This window comes from Littorina saxatilis, linkage group LG11, assembly GCF_037325665.1.
Source record: "Littorina saxatilis isolate snail1 linkage group LG11, US_GU_Lsax_2.0, whole genome shotgun sequence".
Classification (NCBI taxonomy): domain Eukaryota; kingdom Metazoa; phylum Mollusca; class Gastropoda; order Littorinimorpha; family Littorinidae; genus Littorina; species Littorina saxatilis.
Genome location: NC_090255.1, coordinates 8886758 through 8905091, shown reverse-complemented (window position 1 = coordinate 8905091; position 18334 = coordinate 8886758). Strand labels below are relative to the sequence as shown.

The 18334-nt window shown below is 39.5% G+C and overlaps 1 protein-coding gene and 3 non-coding genes across 5 annotated transcripts in view; all 4 read right to left on the bottom strand.

The window, feature by feature from the left end:
• LOC138979694 (solute carrier family 25 member 32-like) overlaps positions 1-18334 on the bottom strand; it is a 34058-nt gene that overhangs the window by 6021 nt on the left and 9703 nt on the right. The window contains exons 6-7 of one of the 2 annotated variants that reach the window (XM_070352425.1): positions 16933-17078; positions 8832-9180 (exon numbers count right to left, since the gene is read on the bottom strand). In XM_070352425.1, the coding sequence (XP_070208526.1) occupies positions 9015-9180; positions 16933-17078 (312 nt within the window). In that variant the 3' untranslated portion in view covers positions 8832-9014. Of the gene's footprint in view, positions 1-8831; positions 9181-16932; positions 17079-18334 lie in introns of those variants that run through there. The other variant, XM_070352426.1, reaches the window with a different exon arrangement.
• On the bottom strand, positions 12765-12866 carry LOC138980957 (small nucleolar RNA U6-53/MBII-28). The gene has a single exon (XR_011460523.1). It is a non-coding gene; the product is annotated as a small nucleolar RNA U6-53/MBII-28 (small nucleolar RNA).
• Positions 13347-13448, bottom strand: LOC138980958 (small nucleolar RNA U6-53/MBII-28). Its single transcript, XR_011460524.1, has one exon. It is a non-coding gene; the product is annotated as a small nucleolar RNA U6-53/MBII-28 (small nucleolar RNA).
• On the bottom strand, positions 14064-14165 carry LOC138980956 (small nucleolar RNA U6-53/MBII-28). The gene has a single exon (XR_011460522.1). It is a non-coding gene; the product is annotated as a small nucleolar RNA U6-53/MBII-28 (small nucleolar RNA).

Below are 18334 nucleotides of genomic sequence, written 5' to 3'. Positions count from 1 at the left end.
ACACTCACATTAAAAAAAAATGAAACTTCGGTCAATTGCATGGCCCTTACATTCTGGATATCCTTCAAAAATATTCTGGATTGTCCATCAAAAATATCCTGGATTGTCCATTAAAAATATTCCGGAATGTTCTCTCCCCTCCCCCCTCGTCCCAAAAACCCAAAACACACACACCTCAGCAAATTACATGTTCTTAGGCCAAACAAAAATACATGTTGGTTTAGGGTAACCCGACCGACCCTATTTTTTTCCGCCGACCCTAAAACTTTTTCTTCATTTCTAAAAAAACCAAAAAACTTTTGGCACATCTTGCGAACCATACGGAGACTAAGGGAAGTAACAGGTACTTTAAAATTGACTAAATAAAAAAATAAAAATTCTTTTTTGAAAGCCGACCGACCCTATTTTTTTGGTCACGTTACTCTAAGCCAACATATATTTTTGTTTGGCCTTTTCGTACTTATCCAATGAAAAGAGTGACATTTTACCATGAATTGCACACATACACTCCCCCTCCCTCACCCTTACTTTTTCAGAGGGAGTGGTAGAAGAAGTGTGGGTAAGGGGTGGGTTTGTTTGTTTATTTGTTGCTTAACGTCCAGCCGACTACGCAGAGCCATATCAGGACGAGGAAGGGGGGGATGAAGGGGGCCACTTGTCAAGCGATTCCTGTTTACAAATGCACTAACCCATTACTTGTGTCCCAGCAGGCTTTAGTAAAACTAAATTAATACCTACTGGAAGATTACCAGTTTCCAGTATGTTAAAATAGGCTTAACCTATCTACTGCTGGACTTACATCAGAACACTAACAGATTAAACTATACATGAATCGCGAGACAAGCGGCAAGAGAAGAGATTTTTGGAAAAAATACAGGTGAATGAGCAAGAAGGCAGAAAAAAGAAAAGAATTCATGAAGAAAAAGAGAGCATGACAGGAAAGAGGAACCAAAAATCTACCTAACAGCAAACTAGAAAGCTCCTGCGGTTCCAAAAACAGGAGGGGCCTTTAATTTCATAACCGCAGTGCCCCACTGCGGGAGTAAGGGGTGGGTGGGGATGCCAATATTAGACAAATAAATAATATGTGTTGTTGAAAAAATGCCACCATAGACATTATGTAGTCTACATCATAACTCCAAGACTCATTGATTGATTGATTGATTGAGTATTAATAAGTCTACAGCAATTGAAAAACATTAAATTAACAAGAAGAGCAAACGCTCGATCGAGTCACTTTCGCAGTTCTGAATATTATATGAGGCATCAGATGGACAGGAAGAAATTGCTATTCACAACACAATACAGATGTAAATAATTTGATGTAAAGAATAATCCTATAAAGTTTGAATCAAATCCGATGAATAGTTTCAGAGATATGATATTTCAATTTTTTTCCTTCAAGACATACCTGTGACCTTGAAAAAGGTCAAAGGTCACCAAAGCAGACGTCAAAGTGTAGAGGTCACTAGGAGTCACGTTCACATAAAATTTGAGCCCGGTCACTTTTATAGTTTCCGAGAAAAGCCCAACGTTAAGTTGTGTGTTGCCGAACAGAAAAGGCTAGTTATCTCCCTTGTTTTTCTGATAACGTTCGTAAAAGGCTACAGATGTAAATACTTTGATGTAAAGAATAATCCTACAAAGTTTCAATCACATCCGATGAACTTTGTCAAAGATATAAAATGTCTAATTTTTCCTTTGACGCTGACCTGTGACCTTGAAAAAGGTCAAAGGTCAACGAAACCATCGTTAAAGTGTAGAGGTCATTGGAGGTCACGACTAAACAAAATATGAGCCGGATCGCTTTGATAGTTTCCGAGAAAAGTCCAACGTTAAGGTGGTGTCTACGGACGGACGGCCGGCCGGACAGACTAACACTGACCGATTACATAGAGTCACATTTTCTCAAGTGACTCAAAAAACAAAGAAACAATTCAAAATGAGTATAGTATTGTATGCTCTTCAGGAGGAGCATTAATTTTATTGCCGGCTACATGCATTGTGGACGTTAATTAAAGCAAAAAATGGCAAAGGTGTCATACGATACTCAAGCCCAAAGCCAAAAAAATTTTAAGCAAAAGTGGCATTTGGCTTATATGTATTGTTATAATAAAAGCCTGAAACAAAACAGTTTCAGACAAAAACTGGCATTCAGATATCCATCATATTCTTTTTCTCCTGGGAATAAACCTGGTCTCATTTTTCAAACACTGCAACACTTGAAATAAACACACAGACAAAAATCCATTCAGTAATTAGGTTAAAAGCTTTTAGATAAATCTGGTAGAGGATTTTTCGGATTGAACTAAAACATGGTCAAAAATTATGTAAATTGTTCAATTATACATGTACTGGTGGTCCCGAAATGCCCCTTTATCCGGTACAAACACAGAGTTGGTGTACCATGTTTAGCAATAAGAAGTTGTTTTACTTCCCAAAACACACACACACACACCTTCATACTTCCCATACCTGTATGCAAGCTACACACCATACCGCGAAATGTCATTCTCCTACTATGATTAAAATTTAAAAATCACCAGTACAATACAACACTCAGAAACGATTCCTGTTTGGGGCTTTCGCATCAGCATCACTTTTAACATAAAAAGGACTTAAACATGCGTTTTCAATACACAAAATAAAACATAGTGAAATGTGGGTAAACACAATCAAAACTATACACACATTATATGCAAGGAAAACATTAGGCCAAAAAAAAAATAGGTCTGTTTACGGTAACATAGGCCAAAAAAATAGGGTCGGTAGGTCGGTTTTTTTGTTTTTTTGTTTTTTTCCCCCAAAAAAACCCCCATATTTTTACGTTATTTTTTAAAAAATTTTTTCTCCCCCAAATGCCAAAAAAAAGTCTAGGGTCGCGCGAAAAAAATAGGGTCGGTCGGGTTACCGTAAACAGACTTTTTTTTTTTTTGTGCCTTATCATACAGATTGTGTTCTAAAACTCACATGCCTAATCTCAACAGATTTTCTCCAAATAATATGACCACTTTATTTCAAAGGTGGTTGTACATGTAAATCAAACTGCTTTTCTCTAAATAACAGCACACACAAATTGAACTGTATTGCAAGCAATATGAAAAGAGTACATTGCAAAGGAAAAAATAATAATACAACAAACTCAAACCCTTTACATATTAACTAAATAACAAAGTCAACTTTAAAAGATAAAGAGAAAAAAGGTCTGTGCACCTTTAAACAAAGGGTAACGCCCATTTCATCGTGCAAGCAGATGGCAATGGAACTTTTATCAAAATGTGAGCCTGCGAGTACATCCACTTGAGCGGTCTTCAAAATACTTCAGGGTTTGTTTTATGCTATGCAAACTGTTCTGTTCCGTGTTTGTTGGAAGGTACCTCATACAGTGGAACCCCCCTTTTGCGACCTCCAAAAATCTGAGAAAATCAGGTCTTAAAAAGGACGGAGTCTTAAAATGGGGGTAATTTTACAAAGGATATAAAAAATTTGTGTTTGTTTGTTTGCTTAACGCCCAGCCGACCACGAAGGGCCATATCAGGGCGGTGCTGCTTTGACATATAACGTGCGCCACACACAAGACAGAAGTCGCAGCACAGGCTTCATGTCTCACCCAGTCACATTATTCTGACACCGGACCAACCAGTTCTAGCACTAACCCCATAATGCCAGACGCCAGGCGGAGCAGCCACTAGATTGCCAATTTTAAAGTCTTAGGTATGACCCGGCCGGGGTTCGAACCCACGACCTCCCGATCACGGGGCGGACGCCTTACCACTAGGCCGACCGTGCCGGTACAAAGGATATAAATAGAAAATCCAAAAAAATGTAAGGTTTTAAAAGGAAGGAAGTCTTAAATTGGGGGACTTTAAAGGGGGTTCCACTGTATACGCTTTAATGCAAACCGATATCAAGTTCAAACACACCAAGACATCTCTTCTGGACCCTCTCTTCCCAAGGGAAATTTCTAACATCAAAAGCGAAACCAAGTTTCAGAATATGCACAGAACTACCAACTAGTGGCGTCACATACAAATTCAGTCACTTCTTCTGTATGTCTCGCAAGGACATGACAAAGAATTTCAACGAATTTTGCCTCGGTAACTTTGTCATATTAGCAGTAGACAATTATTCATAATAAGGTCATCGCCAGGCTGTGTCATTAACATTGTAAAACAGAAGTTAAGGTGCCACTTGTGCAACATACACAATCATGTTCCCCCAGAAGATCTGTGGAGTCTTTTTCATAAAGTGATGTCACTTGAGCGCGCCAACAGAGACCTGCAGCTGATGCTTCTCAGCCCCAGCAGTCTCAATGTTTATCGCTCAAACTGTTGAGGAAAAATCTCGGAAAACTGGTTGGGGTCAAGGGAACGTCTCGCTGACCTGTCAACCTTTGTAAAGCCTCAAGTGTAACCATTTAGATTTTTAAATTTGTTTTTTTAGTGTAGCAAATGATGTTTAAGTGTAGAGTTGTCTTGATTTTGTTCACAAATCAACATTTATGCTATCTCGCACAAGAATAGACTTTTTTTTTTAAATTAAAAAAACAAGAAAGGTAAGTTTTCTTAGATAAAAAAAAATTATTGGAAAATCTTAGATATATTTTTTTTGTTTTTTGTTTTAAGTTTGTAGAGAAAGCAGAAAATTAATGTTCATTAGAGAGTTGGCAGCTCTGCTCTTTGCCGAAGTTAGGTTTCTAGCTGGGGAAAAAAACGAGCAGCTTTAAAGCCAATTTGATGGCTTCTTGATCCTCACACAAGTGGCTGAGCCGTGGAGGTGAAAGCAAAAGTATTCACTCTTTTGTAACCCATACAACCCTGACAAGAGTTATTTTTGATTTATTCAGAGTTATTGCCAGACAAGGCAATACAGTGTTCACATTTGTCTGGAAGATGCTGAAGAGGGCGTGTGGCAAAGATGATTTTACACTTACATTTACTCTGTGAATCAGCATCAAAAATGTAAACATACTTGCACACATTTCACTGTCAGCGAAAATGTTTCCCTCTGACAGCAGCCAGATTCAGGTTTAATAATAAGTTGATCATAATGATGCCAAAAGCTCTGAAAAGTTACAAGTTATGTCCATGTTTGATTTCATAAGAATTAACACCCAAGGTAATGTAATCCTGAAGAGACTAAAGCAGTCAAACAATGTGGAAAACCAACTGAAAAATGAAATGAAATTATTGGATGCAAGGAAGAAAAAAACCTGCAAATTTACTTTGTCATCCAAAAAAAGTGAAAAAAAGGCAGATCACATACTCAGGTAACAACGTCTTGCTCAATGTACATAACTTTCAGGAAACACAAAGAAAATATTGTGTGCAAGACCCATCTTTATTATTTTTCGCATAAAAAAGAAAACAAAACAACAAATAAACACTTACTATATCCTGGTAATCAATATCAGCATCCTGCAAAAAAAACAAAAAACGCCAACAGCTAAAAAGTCAGGCTGTAGCTAACACTAATTATTCCAGAAACAGACAGCTGTTTTCTTCTCGTCACAATCTCACATTCAATGAAATTTCAGTAATCCTATGCCAACTATCTTGAAAATCTGACTAACTTCAGTTATCTTTCGCCAACTATCTTGAAAATCTGACTATCTAAAATAAAAAAAATTGTAATTATCCAGGAGACAGACAGTTATTTTTTTCTCGTGACATTCAGTGAAACCTAAGTTAACCTTAGCAAACTAACTTGAAAATTTGACTATCTCAAATATATATTTTTTAATTATTCAGGAGACAGACAGTTGTTTTTTCTCTCACATTCAGAAAAACCTCAGTAATCCTTAGCCAACTAACTTGAACATCTGACAATAGAAATAAATTTAACGTAAGAACAGAAGTTTCATTGGTACTCAGATGTGCTGAAAATACCAAAACTCAGTTTCTTGAAAACACAGTACAAAACATGGCAGCGAATGTTTTTCTGCTGTCTATGACAAGGATAGGCTGTAGGATATATGTAGAGGACTCTTTGATCGGGAGCGATAGGGTCAAAGTTTGAATGTCCCTCAGTAGGTACGAGTAAGAGTCCAACTCTGGTTTTGTTGTTTTACCAGCAAAAAACCCCCGGTAGTTCTAAAAATCAACCGGTAGGTCATACCAGCAGCCGATTTTTACCCTGTATTTTCTAATTTCAACCGGTAAAATACCGGTTAACGCCAATATTGAACACCAGCCTTTTACTGTGAGCAGGCACACCTCTGATGTGTAAAAACATTCAAAATCAAACTGTGTTTAAAGAATCAGTGAAATGCAGTTTTTCAATAACTTGACAGAGGAAATAAATGTAAAACTTGACAGAATTTGTTTTAAATTTCTACACTGTGCGCAGAAATAAACTTCCACTGTATTGCGTTCGAAGGATCACTTTCTCTCAGTATATATAAGAAGCAGAGATCTGATTAAATGGTAAACGCACTCTTCTGATAGAAAGCTTGGGAACCAAAGTGCTTGAATGACCGAAGTTTCACCATGTCAAAACACTGAGACACCGGTAATGCAATGCGCTCAACAATCTGACTAGAATCACAAACATATAAACACTGAATAAGAACCGTATCACTGAAAACTGCTGGTCTTTTCAGTTGTACATGTAAAGTGAAAGCGAGTATCATCAGCAATTAATTCCTCTGAGCATCCCCAAAAATTACAAAAGCAAAGCATAAGATATTGGTAAATACTGGAAAAACTAAAATATCGCAATTCAACAGGACAGATTTTTATATTCAATTGACATATTGTGAGATTGCGCTTCCTGGAATCAAGAACAGGTAATAATAAATTCCCTTAATCTCATTTGATTATTGGAATTTTGGAATGCAAGTTATTTTGTTTCTCCGGTAGTGGCGGTCATTGACGGGCCTAATTCTGTTTTGAGGGTGGGACAGGGATATTAAGAGATCATACATAGTCTCTGTCACAGCATAATATAACATGCTCTGTAAAATATTTGACCAAGAAAAAAAAAGGTTTCCGATTCCCCCAACCCTTTTCTTTTGTCTCGACCTTAGAACTTTTTTTTTGCCTTGAAGATGTTTTAATCAAAAATGGCAAAAGTGATTTTGCAGACTTTACAAGGAAAGTTAATCTTCTCCGACATTCAGGAGACACAGGTCCCATGATTTCTTGCCATTAAAAAGCCACATGCGCCTGTAGGATCAAAACAATTTGAAACTTCAACAAAACAAAACAAAAAAGTAACCGACCTTTGGTTTTTGGTCTTCCTCTGAAACAAACATTTAACTTTTGTTTGCCTTGTTATCAAGACTCTGCTAAAAGTTGCACCAAAACAGCATCCACAAACATCTAGCCCTTTTCTTCCTTGAATTACAAAAGTTAAAAACATCCAAGGAAAGACAAGGACCACCGATACATCTAACTGACCATCTTAAAAATGCCGTTGAAAATGAAACTGTACACTTTGATTTTTCTTCTTTAACGTTGAACAAGTAAGAGGAAATTAATACATTTAGTCAAGCTGTGGAACTCACAGAATGAAACTGAACGCACTGCATTTTTTCACAATGACCGTAGTCCGCCGCTAGTGCAAAAGGCAGTGAAAGTGACGAGCCTGTTAAACGCGGTAGCGGTTGCGCTGCACTGCATAGCATGCTTTACTGTACCTCTCTTCCTTTTGAACTTTATGAGCGTGTTTTTAATCCAAACATATCATATCTATATGTTTTTGGAATCAGGAAACCGACAAGGAATAAGATGAAATTGTTTTTAAAACGATTTCGGAAATTTGATTTTAATCATAATTTTTATATTTTTAATTTTCAGAGCTTGTTTTTAATCCAAATATAACATATTCATATGTTTTTGGAATCAGAACATGATAAAGAATCAAATAAAAGTAATTTTGGATCGTTTTATAAAAAAATAATTTTAATTACAATTTTCAGATTTTTAATGACCAAAATCATTAATTAATTTTTAAGCCTCCATGCTGAAATGCAATACCGAAGTCCGGCTTTCGTCGAAGATTGCTTGGCCAAAATTTCAATCAATTGGATTGAAAAATGAAGGTGTGACAGTGCCGCCTCAACTTTTACAAAAAGCCGGATATGACGTCATAAAAGACATTTATCGAAAAAAAGAAAAAAACGTCTGGGGATATCATACCCAGGAACTCTCATGTAAAATTTCATAAAGATCGGTCCAGTAGTTTACTCTGAATCCCTCTACACACACACACGCACAGACACACACACATACACCACGACCCTCGTCTCGATTCCCCCTCTATGTTAAAACATTTAGTCAAAACTTGACTAAATGTAAAAACCATCAAACTACACTGTCTCTCTCTCCGCGCACGCCCACACACACACAAGCACGCACACACACATGAACACACACACATTTCACAACCTCACTGACACAAAATGTCTACCCTGTTAACTTGCCTCTGCAACAAACAAACTCTCCCCTCCTCTGGTCACTGTGCCTCAAAAACATGATCTCACATGCCACCAATCTCCATTACTAGGATCAACATTCTCACTGTGAAAGACAAAACTCTGATACATGAAAGACATAACTCTGATACACATGAAAGACATAACTCTGATACACATGAAAGACATAACTCTGATACACTTTTAAGACCTGACTTTTTTACATTCATGAACACTTTGAATCAACCTTGATTTTTGTAAGACTCACCTTTTTCAGGCCTGATTATTTCATTTCCCAGAAAATCAGGTCTTAAGTGCATGGGTGGGACTCAAAAATGTTATGAATCCTGAACCTACCTCCCCCGCCCCCCCCCCCCCCCCCAAAAAAAAAAAAGAGAGAACAAAAAAAAGGCCATAATCGAATCCGGATTTCCAACATATACCGGAAGAATCCCACCCATGTAAGTGTAGATGAAGTCTGAACAAAAAGGTCTAAACAACTGAAAGGTCTCAAAGCAAAGCTTTCACTGCATTACAATCAAAACAATACAGGAGAATACCATCAAGAAGACTTGAGATTGCAAACACAACATAAAGCTCATACAGTGTCCTGGATTTCCGCGGCCTCTGTCTTGACGGCGAACGGCGGCTCCGTGCCGGCTTGAACGAGGAGCTCGTAGAGGAGAAACACCATACAGATGTTAGGCGTCATGTGCACCATGTAGGGGCTGAAGCCTTTGTAGAACCCCAGCACCGACTCCTTCCTGCAGAGAGAACGGCAAAATGCTGTGGCGTACACAAACAAGGCCACCATTTTCATATTCATGCACGGTTATATTGCATAATGCATGTTAGAATTGTGTGGCTTGCCGAAACCCTAGGTCACCATATCACACACATGACATGATTCCATTTCTCGCAGTTTCCAGAAACTGCTTGATCTGAATAATATTGCATGACCCCTTTACCTCCATGGCATGGGAAGTAATTCTCAATTTCAAACTTGGACAAAAATTGTAGCAAAGAAACTACAGCAAGTTTTCCAAAATTATAAATGCTCAGACATCACAGGAAGCCAGTAGAAATGGAAACAAAAATATGTCATATGTATAATTGTGTATTGCGAGTGTTTCAGGTATCTGTATTTGGGAGCTTGAGGGGGCAGTATTGGGCGCTTTGGGGCAATAAGAGATACATAGTATGTATGTTGGAATGTTTTTTCTCTCTCTAAAGTTCAGATATTGACTTCAATAATTCTACGGTATTCATGGGTGCTTTGGGGCCAACCAATAAGGGATAATGTATGTAAGCATTTTGTAGCTCGTCAAAACCAGGATACCTTTTCATACGCATATCATGATAATATTGTGTAATGTATATTAGAATTCTGTGGCTTGCGAAACACACACACACACACAAAACGGACAAAATCTTGCATGCTGTATCAGGGTTCCACACAACCCCAAAAGTCAAGGGTATTCATACCCTTTCAGGAAAAAAAGTAAAGTGTTTTTATACCCCTTCCAGATTTTTCACAGGGTATGAGTGACAATCGGTGTATCCATGAAATGTCATTTTTTTGTTCTTTCGTTTTGCGAGGCATATTTTTGAGCAGGCGACAGCACCGGATAGGCTAAAGCGAACAGTGCCATCGAGATGATCAGTTTAAAGATATCGCGCAGTTTGAGGACAAGGGAGGCAACCTCTGCTTCACGGCGTGCCAGTGTCGACAAAGGAGTGGCACGAACACGGCGTGTACTTTAGTGGTCTCAGTAGAGCAGGCGGCCTGCGTGCTGTTGCTAGTAAACTAGCAAAGGCTATACCTTTTCAGCGTTTGAGTCGTACGTTTTCTTACCTATTTGGAAGAAAACAGTTACGTATTTATACCTCTTCAGAGAGCATCTTGTACGTGATTTGGAGAGTCAATCAATCAATCAATCAATGACGCTTATATCGCGCATATTCCGTGGGTACAGTTCTAGGCGCTCTGCAGTGATGCCGTGTGAGATGAAATTTTATACGGCCAGTAGATTGCAGCCATTTCGGCGCATATTTACCTTTCACGGCCTATTATTCCAAGTCACACGGGTATAGGTAGACAATTATTAACTGTGCCTAAGCAATTTTGCCAGGAAAGACCCTTTTGTCAATCGTGGGATCTTTAACGTGCACACCCAATGTAGTGTACACGGGGGGAGGGTTCGGACACCGAAGAGAGTCTGCACACAAAGTTGACTCTGAAATAAATTTCCGCCGAACCTGGGATCGAACTCACGCTGACAGCGGCCAACTGAATACAAATCCAGCGCGCTACCAACTGAGCTATATACCCTTAATTCTACGTGATGTGGAACCCTGCTGTATGTTAAAATTCTGTGGCTTATAAAAAGCAGGCCACTGTTATAAGGTATGCTGTCAAACATGCAGGAGGATAAGCCAACAACGATGGTGGAAGAAGGAAGGTCAAAGGAGAAAAGGAAAAGGGTTGTTGAAGGTGAAACGTTCTGAACTCAGACCTGATGACTGTGTCACAGTAAAAGGTAACCGGTAAATGCCAAAACACAGAAAACAAAGCAAGCAGACACAAGCAAACTCTCAACTCAACTCAACTCAAATTTTATTGGCTTCAATTTTCAAAGAAGAATTTGTCTTGCGCTTGGGAGAAAGTAAGAGTATAACAGAGTAGGGCCTGAGAGGGAAGGCAAAGGATTGAGTGGAAAAGCAGAAAAGAAACACTCAATGCAACTGTCCCAAATAGGTCAAGCTATGAGACTTCAAAGGAAAGCATAAACCTGTCCATATCTGAAAATATGCAATTGAAAAAAAAGAAGGCAAAGAAGAAGAAGAAGAAGAAGAAACAAGTCGCGTAAGGCGAAAATACAACATTTAGTCAAGCTGTCGAACTCACAAAATGAAACTGAACGCAATGCAATTTTTCAGCAAGACCGTATACTCGTAGCATCGTCAGTCCACCGCTCGTGACAAAGGCAGTGAAATTGACAAGAAGAGCGGGGTAGTAGTTGCGCTGAGAAGGATAGCACGCTTTTCTGTACCTCTCTTCGTTTTAACTTTCTGAGCGTGTTTTTAATCCAAACATATCATATCTATATGTTTTTGGAATCAGGAACCGACAAGGAATAAGATGAAAGTGTTTTTGAATCGATTTCGGAAATTTGATTTTGATAATAATTTTTATACTTTTAATTTTCAGACCTTGTTTTTAATCCGAATATAACATATTTGTATGTTTTTGGAATCAGAAAATGATGAAGAATAAGATGAACGTAAATTTGGATCGTTTTATAAAAAAATAATTTTAATTACAATTTAGATCCTTTTAAAAACAAATTATTTTCTTTACAATTTTCAGATTTTTAATGACCAAAGTCATCAATTAATTTTTAAGCCACCAAGCTGAAATGCAATACCGAAGTCCGGCCTTCGTCAAAGATTGCTTGGCCAAAATTTCAATCAATTTGATTGAAAAATGAGGGTGTGACAGTGCCGCCTCAACTTTTACAAAAAGCCGGATATGACGTCATCAAAGACATTTATCGAAAAAATGAAAAAAAAACGTCCAGGGATGTCATACCCAGGAACTCTCATGTAAAATTTCATAAAGATCGGTCCAGTAGTTTACTCTCAATCGCTCTACACACACACGCACACACACACACACATACACCACACCCTCGTCTCGATTCCCCCCTCTACGTTAAAACATTGTAGTCAAAACTTGACTAAATGTAAAAAAGAGACTGTGAAGACTAAACAAGTTCAGTGTGAATGAATTTGAGTACACAGAAACATTTTTTGAAGTACACTGGCAAACACTTTGGCTTTCTTGACAAAACGAGAAGTCGGTATTCACATGTACATGTAAGGAAGGACCCTCATGCCAAGTGACTCAGTGTCTGGATTATTGAAGTCAATATTTGAACTTCAGAGAAAAACACAGATGAACGATGTGCACACATGAAACTTTTAATCCGATGATGAAACAGCACTAAAACCTTATTTGTGACCCTCCACCACGAAATGAGTCGCATGTCACCTCGCGCGGTTCTGCGCTAGGCTTAATATAAGTCCGGGGAGTGTCTGGTAACAGTGTGACGGTCACCTTAGTCACAGGCTTATAACTCAAACAGTTTTCGCTCTTTTCTAAAACGGTTTTCACCACTGGATAGAGCATAAAAAACTCTTTAGGAAAATGTAAAAATATGAAAATCATGCAAAGGTGACATGCGACTCATTCCCTTGTGGAGGGTCACATTTGTGCAGGGATTTTTCTTTACTTCTTCTTCTGGCTTCTGAATTCAATGTTTCAACATGAGAATAATTGTCTAATGCACCTCAGAAGAAAATGAGCAAGTTGAACTCAGCGAACTGCGGCTCTGACACATTCAGTACACACAGCCCTCGGTATTAGCATGGCTAATCATCACAGGTGCATTAGATAGTTAACAGTGCGTGACTACACATTTAATTAGGTAAACAGAAAGTGATGTGCTTCATTTCATATGTTTGTCTTTCTGAAATCTGTTCTAGAAGGAATAATATCAAAGAAAAAAGGCCATCAGATCGCTTCTAAAGTCATAACATTCTGCATTGTTTGCAATGCTAACCTGCGGGTTTTTGAGGAACTCATGATGTGTGCTTCTGGATTAAAATACGGTGGATTCTTCAGATTCTTCAAATTGGTCAATTAATTCCTCAGAAACCCCTCCAAAACAGTCAGATCAAAAGTATCCCTTCAAAGGTATTAGCAGAATCAACTTTTCTGAGTGAACATTGCAACAAACTCAAAGTGCTAATCGCATTGAACTTCAGGCCAAGTAACATCTCAAGAAGAAAGTATGAAAGGGATTTTTGTCCATTTCCTTTGCTGGCTTCTGAATTAAATTTTGCAACATAAGAAAAAATATCTATAGCACCTCAGAAGAAAATGAGCAAGTTGAACTCAGCGAACTGCGGCTCTGACACATTCAGTACACACAGCGCTCGGTATTAGCATGGCTAATCATCAATGGTGCATTACATAATAAAAATGATATTGCTTACAGTGTGTGAGATGATAATGTTGTTTTACGCCCTCACAGTAAAATCCTTAGGCGAAGTTCACAGGTGTTACCCCGACATTAGATGAGATACACAGGTGTTACCCCGACATTAGATGAGATACACAGGTGTTACCCCGACATTAGATGAGATACACAGGTGTATGCGTCTTTAGGTGTAATCAGCCACCTACACTTATGGCAGGATGACCGAGGTCTTTTAGTTACGTTCGACTGTGGTGACACAGGGTGGGACATGGATACTGAGTCTGCACATAACGTTGACTGTCAGGTTTTTAAGTGTTGTGAAAGACTGAGTACCCTTGTATTTGCGCAGACAAACATTGCCATGTGCTTCCCGTACACTTGTTCGAGACACACCCTTTCACTAGTGACTGGCCTGCAAATGCAAGGGTAACACTCTTTCATAACACATGCAAACAAAACAGAGTTATATCAAAAAATGGTCTTTTGCATTGAACGTCAGGCCAAGTAACATCTCATGAAAAAAAGATGAAAGGAATTTTATTTCCGTTTTCTTCGCTAGCTTCTGAATTAAATTTTGCAATATAAGAAAAAATATATCTATTGCACCTCAGAAGAAAATGAGCAAGTTGAACTCAGCGAACTGCGGCTCTGACACATTCAGTACACACAGCCCTCGGTATTAGCATGGCTAATCATCACAGGTGCATTACATATTGCTTATCAGCAGAAAAATACATCAATTTGCCCATTTACCCTTATGACATAGAAAGTAACTCCATCGATTTCAAACTTGCACAAATTGTAGCAAAGTAACCAGTGCAAGTTTTCCGTAATTATAAATGCTCAAACATTGCAGGAAGCCAGTAGAAATGTAAACAGATATGTGTCAAAAGTGGAAGTCTGAAATTAAAGGGTCCTCACAGGGGGTTCCACTGTAGCAAAATAATCACATGGGACTGCAACAACTACAAGAGGCGAAGCCTTCAAGGCTCACGTAAGAAATCGACAAACAGTAACACAAATTCAATCACTCCGTCACACATACACACACACACACACACACACACACACACACAGTAAGCATAGGTGAAACTGTGCAAGAAAGCCAGACCCTGGATCTGCCAACTAGTCTCGGCCCGCTCACAATAAGAATGACCGAGACTTTCAGTAATTCCTTTGCGTGACGTCTAACCCTCTTACGTCATAATGTGACGTCTTCAAATAGTTTCTATCACACACGTCAAACACTTAATCTTCTTATGCGAGCTTTATGCATAGACTCGGAAATGTTAAAGTTTCTATCACACACACACGCACGCACGCACGCACGCACGCACGCACGCACAGACAGACAAAGTTTATCATCGCATAGGCTACACTTACGTGAGCCAAAAATGATCTGCTTCTGAATGTGTGTGAGCAGGAGCTCCTAACAAGCTGGTACATAAACTATTGAGAGCAAACAGTGCAAACTCGACACACTACAAGTAGAAGGACGCTATTCTAGTTTCTACTGCCAAACAAAGGATGAAACAAGAGGCGAAGCCATCAAGGCTCACGTAAGAAATCGACAAACAGTAACACAAACTCAATCACTCCGTCACACACACACACACACACACACACACACACACACACACACAGAAAGAGCATAGGTGAAACTGTGCAAGAAAGCGAGACACTATAGATCTAGATCTGTCTGTCTGCATGTAGCCTACTTACATGGACACGACTGCCAAATAGTCTCGGCCCGCTCAAAATAACAATCACCGAGACTTTCAGTAATTCCATCGCGTGACGTCTAACCCTCGTACGTCATAATGTGACGTCAATGTAATATGACGTCTTCAAATGTTAAAGTTTCTACCACAGACATACATACATACATACATACATACATACGCACGCACGCACAGACAGACAAAAGTTAGCATCGCATAGGCTACACTTCGTGAGCCAAAAAACCAACTTGTGGCATGTTGAAAAATCAGAGTGCTTAGTTATCGCACAGTGGAACCCCCTTATAAGACCCCCCAATTTAAGACTCCCTCCTTTTTAAGACCTTGTTTTCTCAGTTTTTTTGTTCATAACCTCTGTAAAATTACCCCCATTTTAACCCTTTCGCTGCCAATCAAAACTTGCGTATGTGCATTCCTGACTGCCAGGGAATATTGGAGTTCGGGGTGTAATAATTCACACAAAATTCTAGCTCCAAACTGGCAGTAGGTAGGTAAGTAAAACCTATGTTATTTTTAAAGGAAATTGAACCAAGAATCTGTTTTTAGTGTCTAATCATGGAAATAATAATTAGTTTGGCTTATAATGATGTTTAAATATGAACTTTTTAAAAATCAGTACGGCGCATCTTCCGGTGCCTGTGGATCAAACACAGGTGGCTGTTTTGCTTGCTCCAAGAAAGGATTATAATCACTGTCATCTACCTGTTTCCAACGAATCGTCCGAAAGAAGATCTCCCCCTTCCCCTGTCAGTATCCATAATCATTTGCACCGCCTGTAGCGTCAGTCCGGCTTTGTTTTTCCCTACTAGGGCCCGGTCGACTGTCACCGTTAGCCATTTTGACGAGTCGAGATTTCTCTCCCCTACCCTGTCGCCAAGGCCGAAAATAGCCTTCAGACGCAAAACCGCGTCACCATTTATGTTTATTCATGAGAATGAGGTATCCTTCTGAGCCATTGGCTGCTATTTGTGTGTCAGCAGTGACGTAGCATGTCTGGAAAATTCCTGAACGGAGAAGACGGGTAAACCCGTCCTAAGGCGCTGCGGCTGCACAAGCGCATGACGGGTATACCTGTCATAAGGCAGGCAAGGGGTCAAGACTCCCTCCTTTTTAAGACCTGATTTTCTCTGATATGTAGAGGTCTTAAAAGGGGGGTTCCACTGTACCTGGTACACACAAGCAGGCCCACTAATGTATAGAATTAGGATTTGACTACGAAACACACTCCAGCACTTTCCATGTTAAATTTTGAATTTATTCAACACAAATGGTTTCAGTTTCACGCAGAAAGAAAATTTCACGTACTATAGTATGAGCTATGATTCGAGGAACATGACCTCCAGTGTTTGATGCAAACAATATGTCTTTTCATAAAGTGTGTATGTTTGAAAAGGACATCCAAACGTTTTGCGAGAGAGATGACACCCATACATTTGGAAAAGAGATAGGTCTGTATTTCTCAACGAAAATTCTCCTCCTTTTTACATACGATTTCCAGAGTTAGTAAGGGAAAAGCAACACAGCTGTTATCATCCAGAATAAACCAGAGGAAAATCAGACAGTAGTGCATGACAAAAGGTGGGGGGGCGGGGAGGAGTGTCGATGTGATAGTGGGGGAGCATCAAACATGCAACGAATACAAAGAAACCAGAACAACCAACACTCCAAGATACAAACGAGCCGAAGGCAACTGCATAAATGAAGAAAAAAAGAGCAAAAAACGCCCACTTACTTGAGGATCTGTCGACACACATCCCTCACGCCGCCATATTGCCGATGCTGGTCTTGTAACCTTGACCTGATGACCTGGTAGGGGTAGGTCAAGGACGCAGCAAACATCTTGGATACTGCCGCAAACAGGATGTATTCTCCTGAACCCTGCAAGGTGCATGAAAAAAAACTAGTGTTAAGTTCCTTTTTTGCAACTATAGCTGATAACTTAGCTACCAGAACAACTCACTTTTGCAGACCTGCCTACCCCTGAAATGTACCATGTGTAGTTTTGGGTGTGAAAATAAGGCAAATGTGTAGTTTGGCAGGTGAATGTGTAGTATTTCAATTTGATCAACCCAAACCGCAAAACAGAACAGTTACTTATACCGTACTAAAACAAACACTCAACACTCCAAACAAAACTATTACAATGTGAACAATACTCCTCATACAAATACAAACAAAGCCCCCACAAAAATACAAGCCAAGCATTAAGTTTATTTGTTAAGAAAAAAATTATTAACTAGTTTGGAACATTTGCATGGGTGAAACTGATCAGAATTAAAAATAAGGAAAATGAGGCCGGGGTCCAGGGGCCGCCCACGCCCTGGTGGGGTGCAGGGGCAACGCCCTCTTAGGGGGCCCAGGGGGGCGAAGCCCCCCGGAAGAAAACGAAAAATCAGGCTTTTTAAGGGTAAAAGTAGGCCTTTCCTGGTATCTCAAACACACAAATTTGCACAGTAAACAATGATAACAAATGCCAAGCTGTAGTCCGATAATTCGCGCGCTCAGGGAAACAAAGATTCAGCGATGTCCGGTCACTGTGTTAGAGAAAATACAGATCGGATTTTCAAAATAAGGAATTCCTTATTTGACCAATTTCATTTGGCGGATTTCCGCCCTAAGGCGGAAAAGTTTCACCCATGCATTTGTTAAAAAAAAGCTATGTTGAGGGGTATGCAGTTCATATACAGTGGGACCCCCTATTCAAGACCTGTGACAATCTGAGAACATCAAGTCACAAAAAGTAGGGACTGGGAGTATGTGTATCAACATGAAGGCAAATTTAAACAGAACAGGTTTGCGTCGGCAATAATAATAATATGGCAGGTCATTGCCTCTGCTCTGGTTACCGATCTCTCAAAAGTGAGCTTGTCTTGGTCTTCTTTCCCTGGCACGGGTTTCTTCACAAAACAGTCCAATTTTTCCTCTGCTTTGGTCGGGATTTCTCGAATTCCTCATGAGAAGTGCTTTTCTTGTGGCGGTTACACGGTCGTAAAGCCCACTGTGCTTCTCTGAAAAAGCCGTGTTGCACACAGTGCAGTGGGCAAAATGCTTCCCTTTTCTCCACGAAACTAGGCATGGATGCTCCTCATAGTACTTTGGCAGAAAAGCCTTGCTGGGAGTTTGACCAAGCTTCT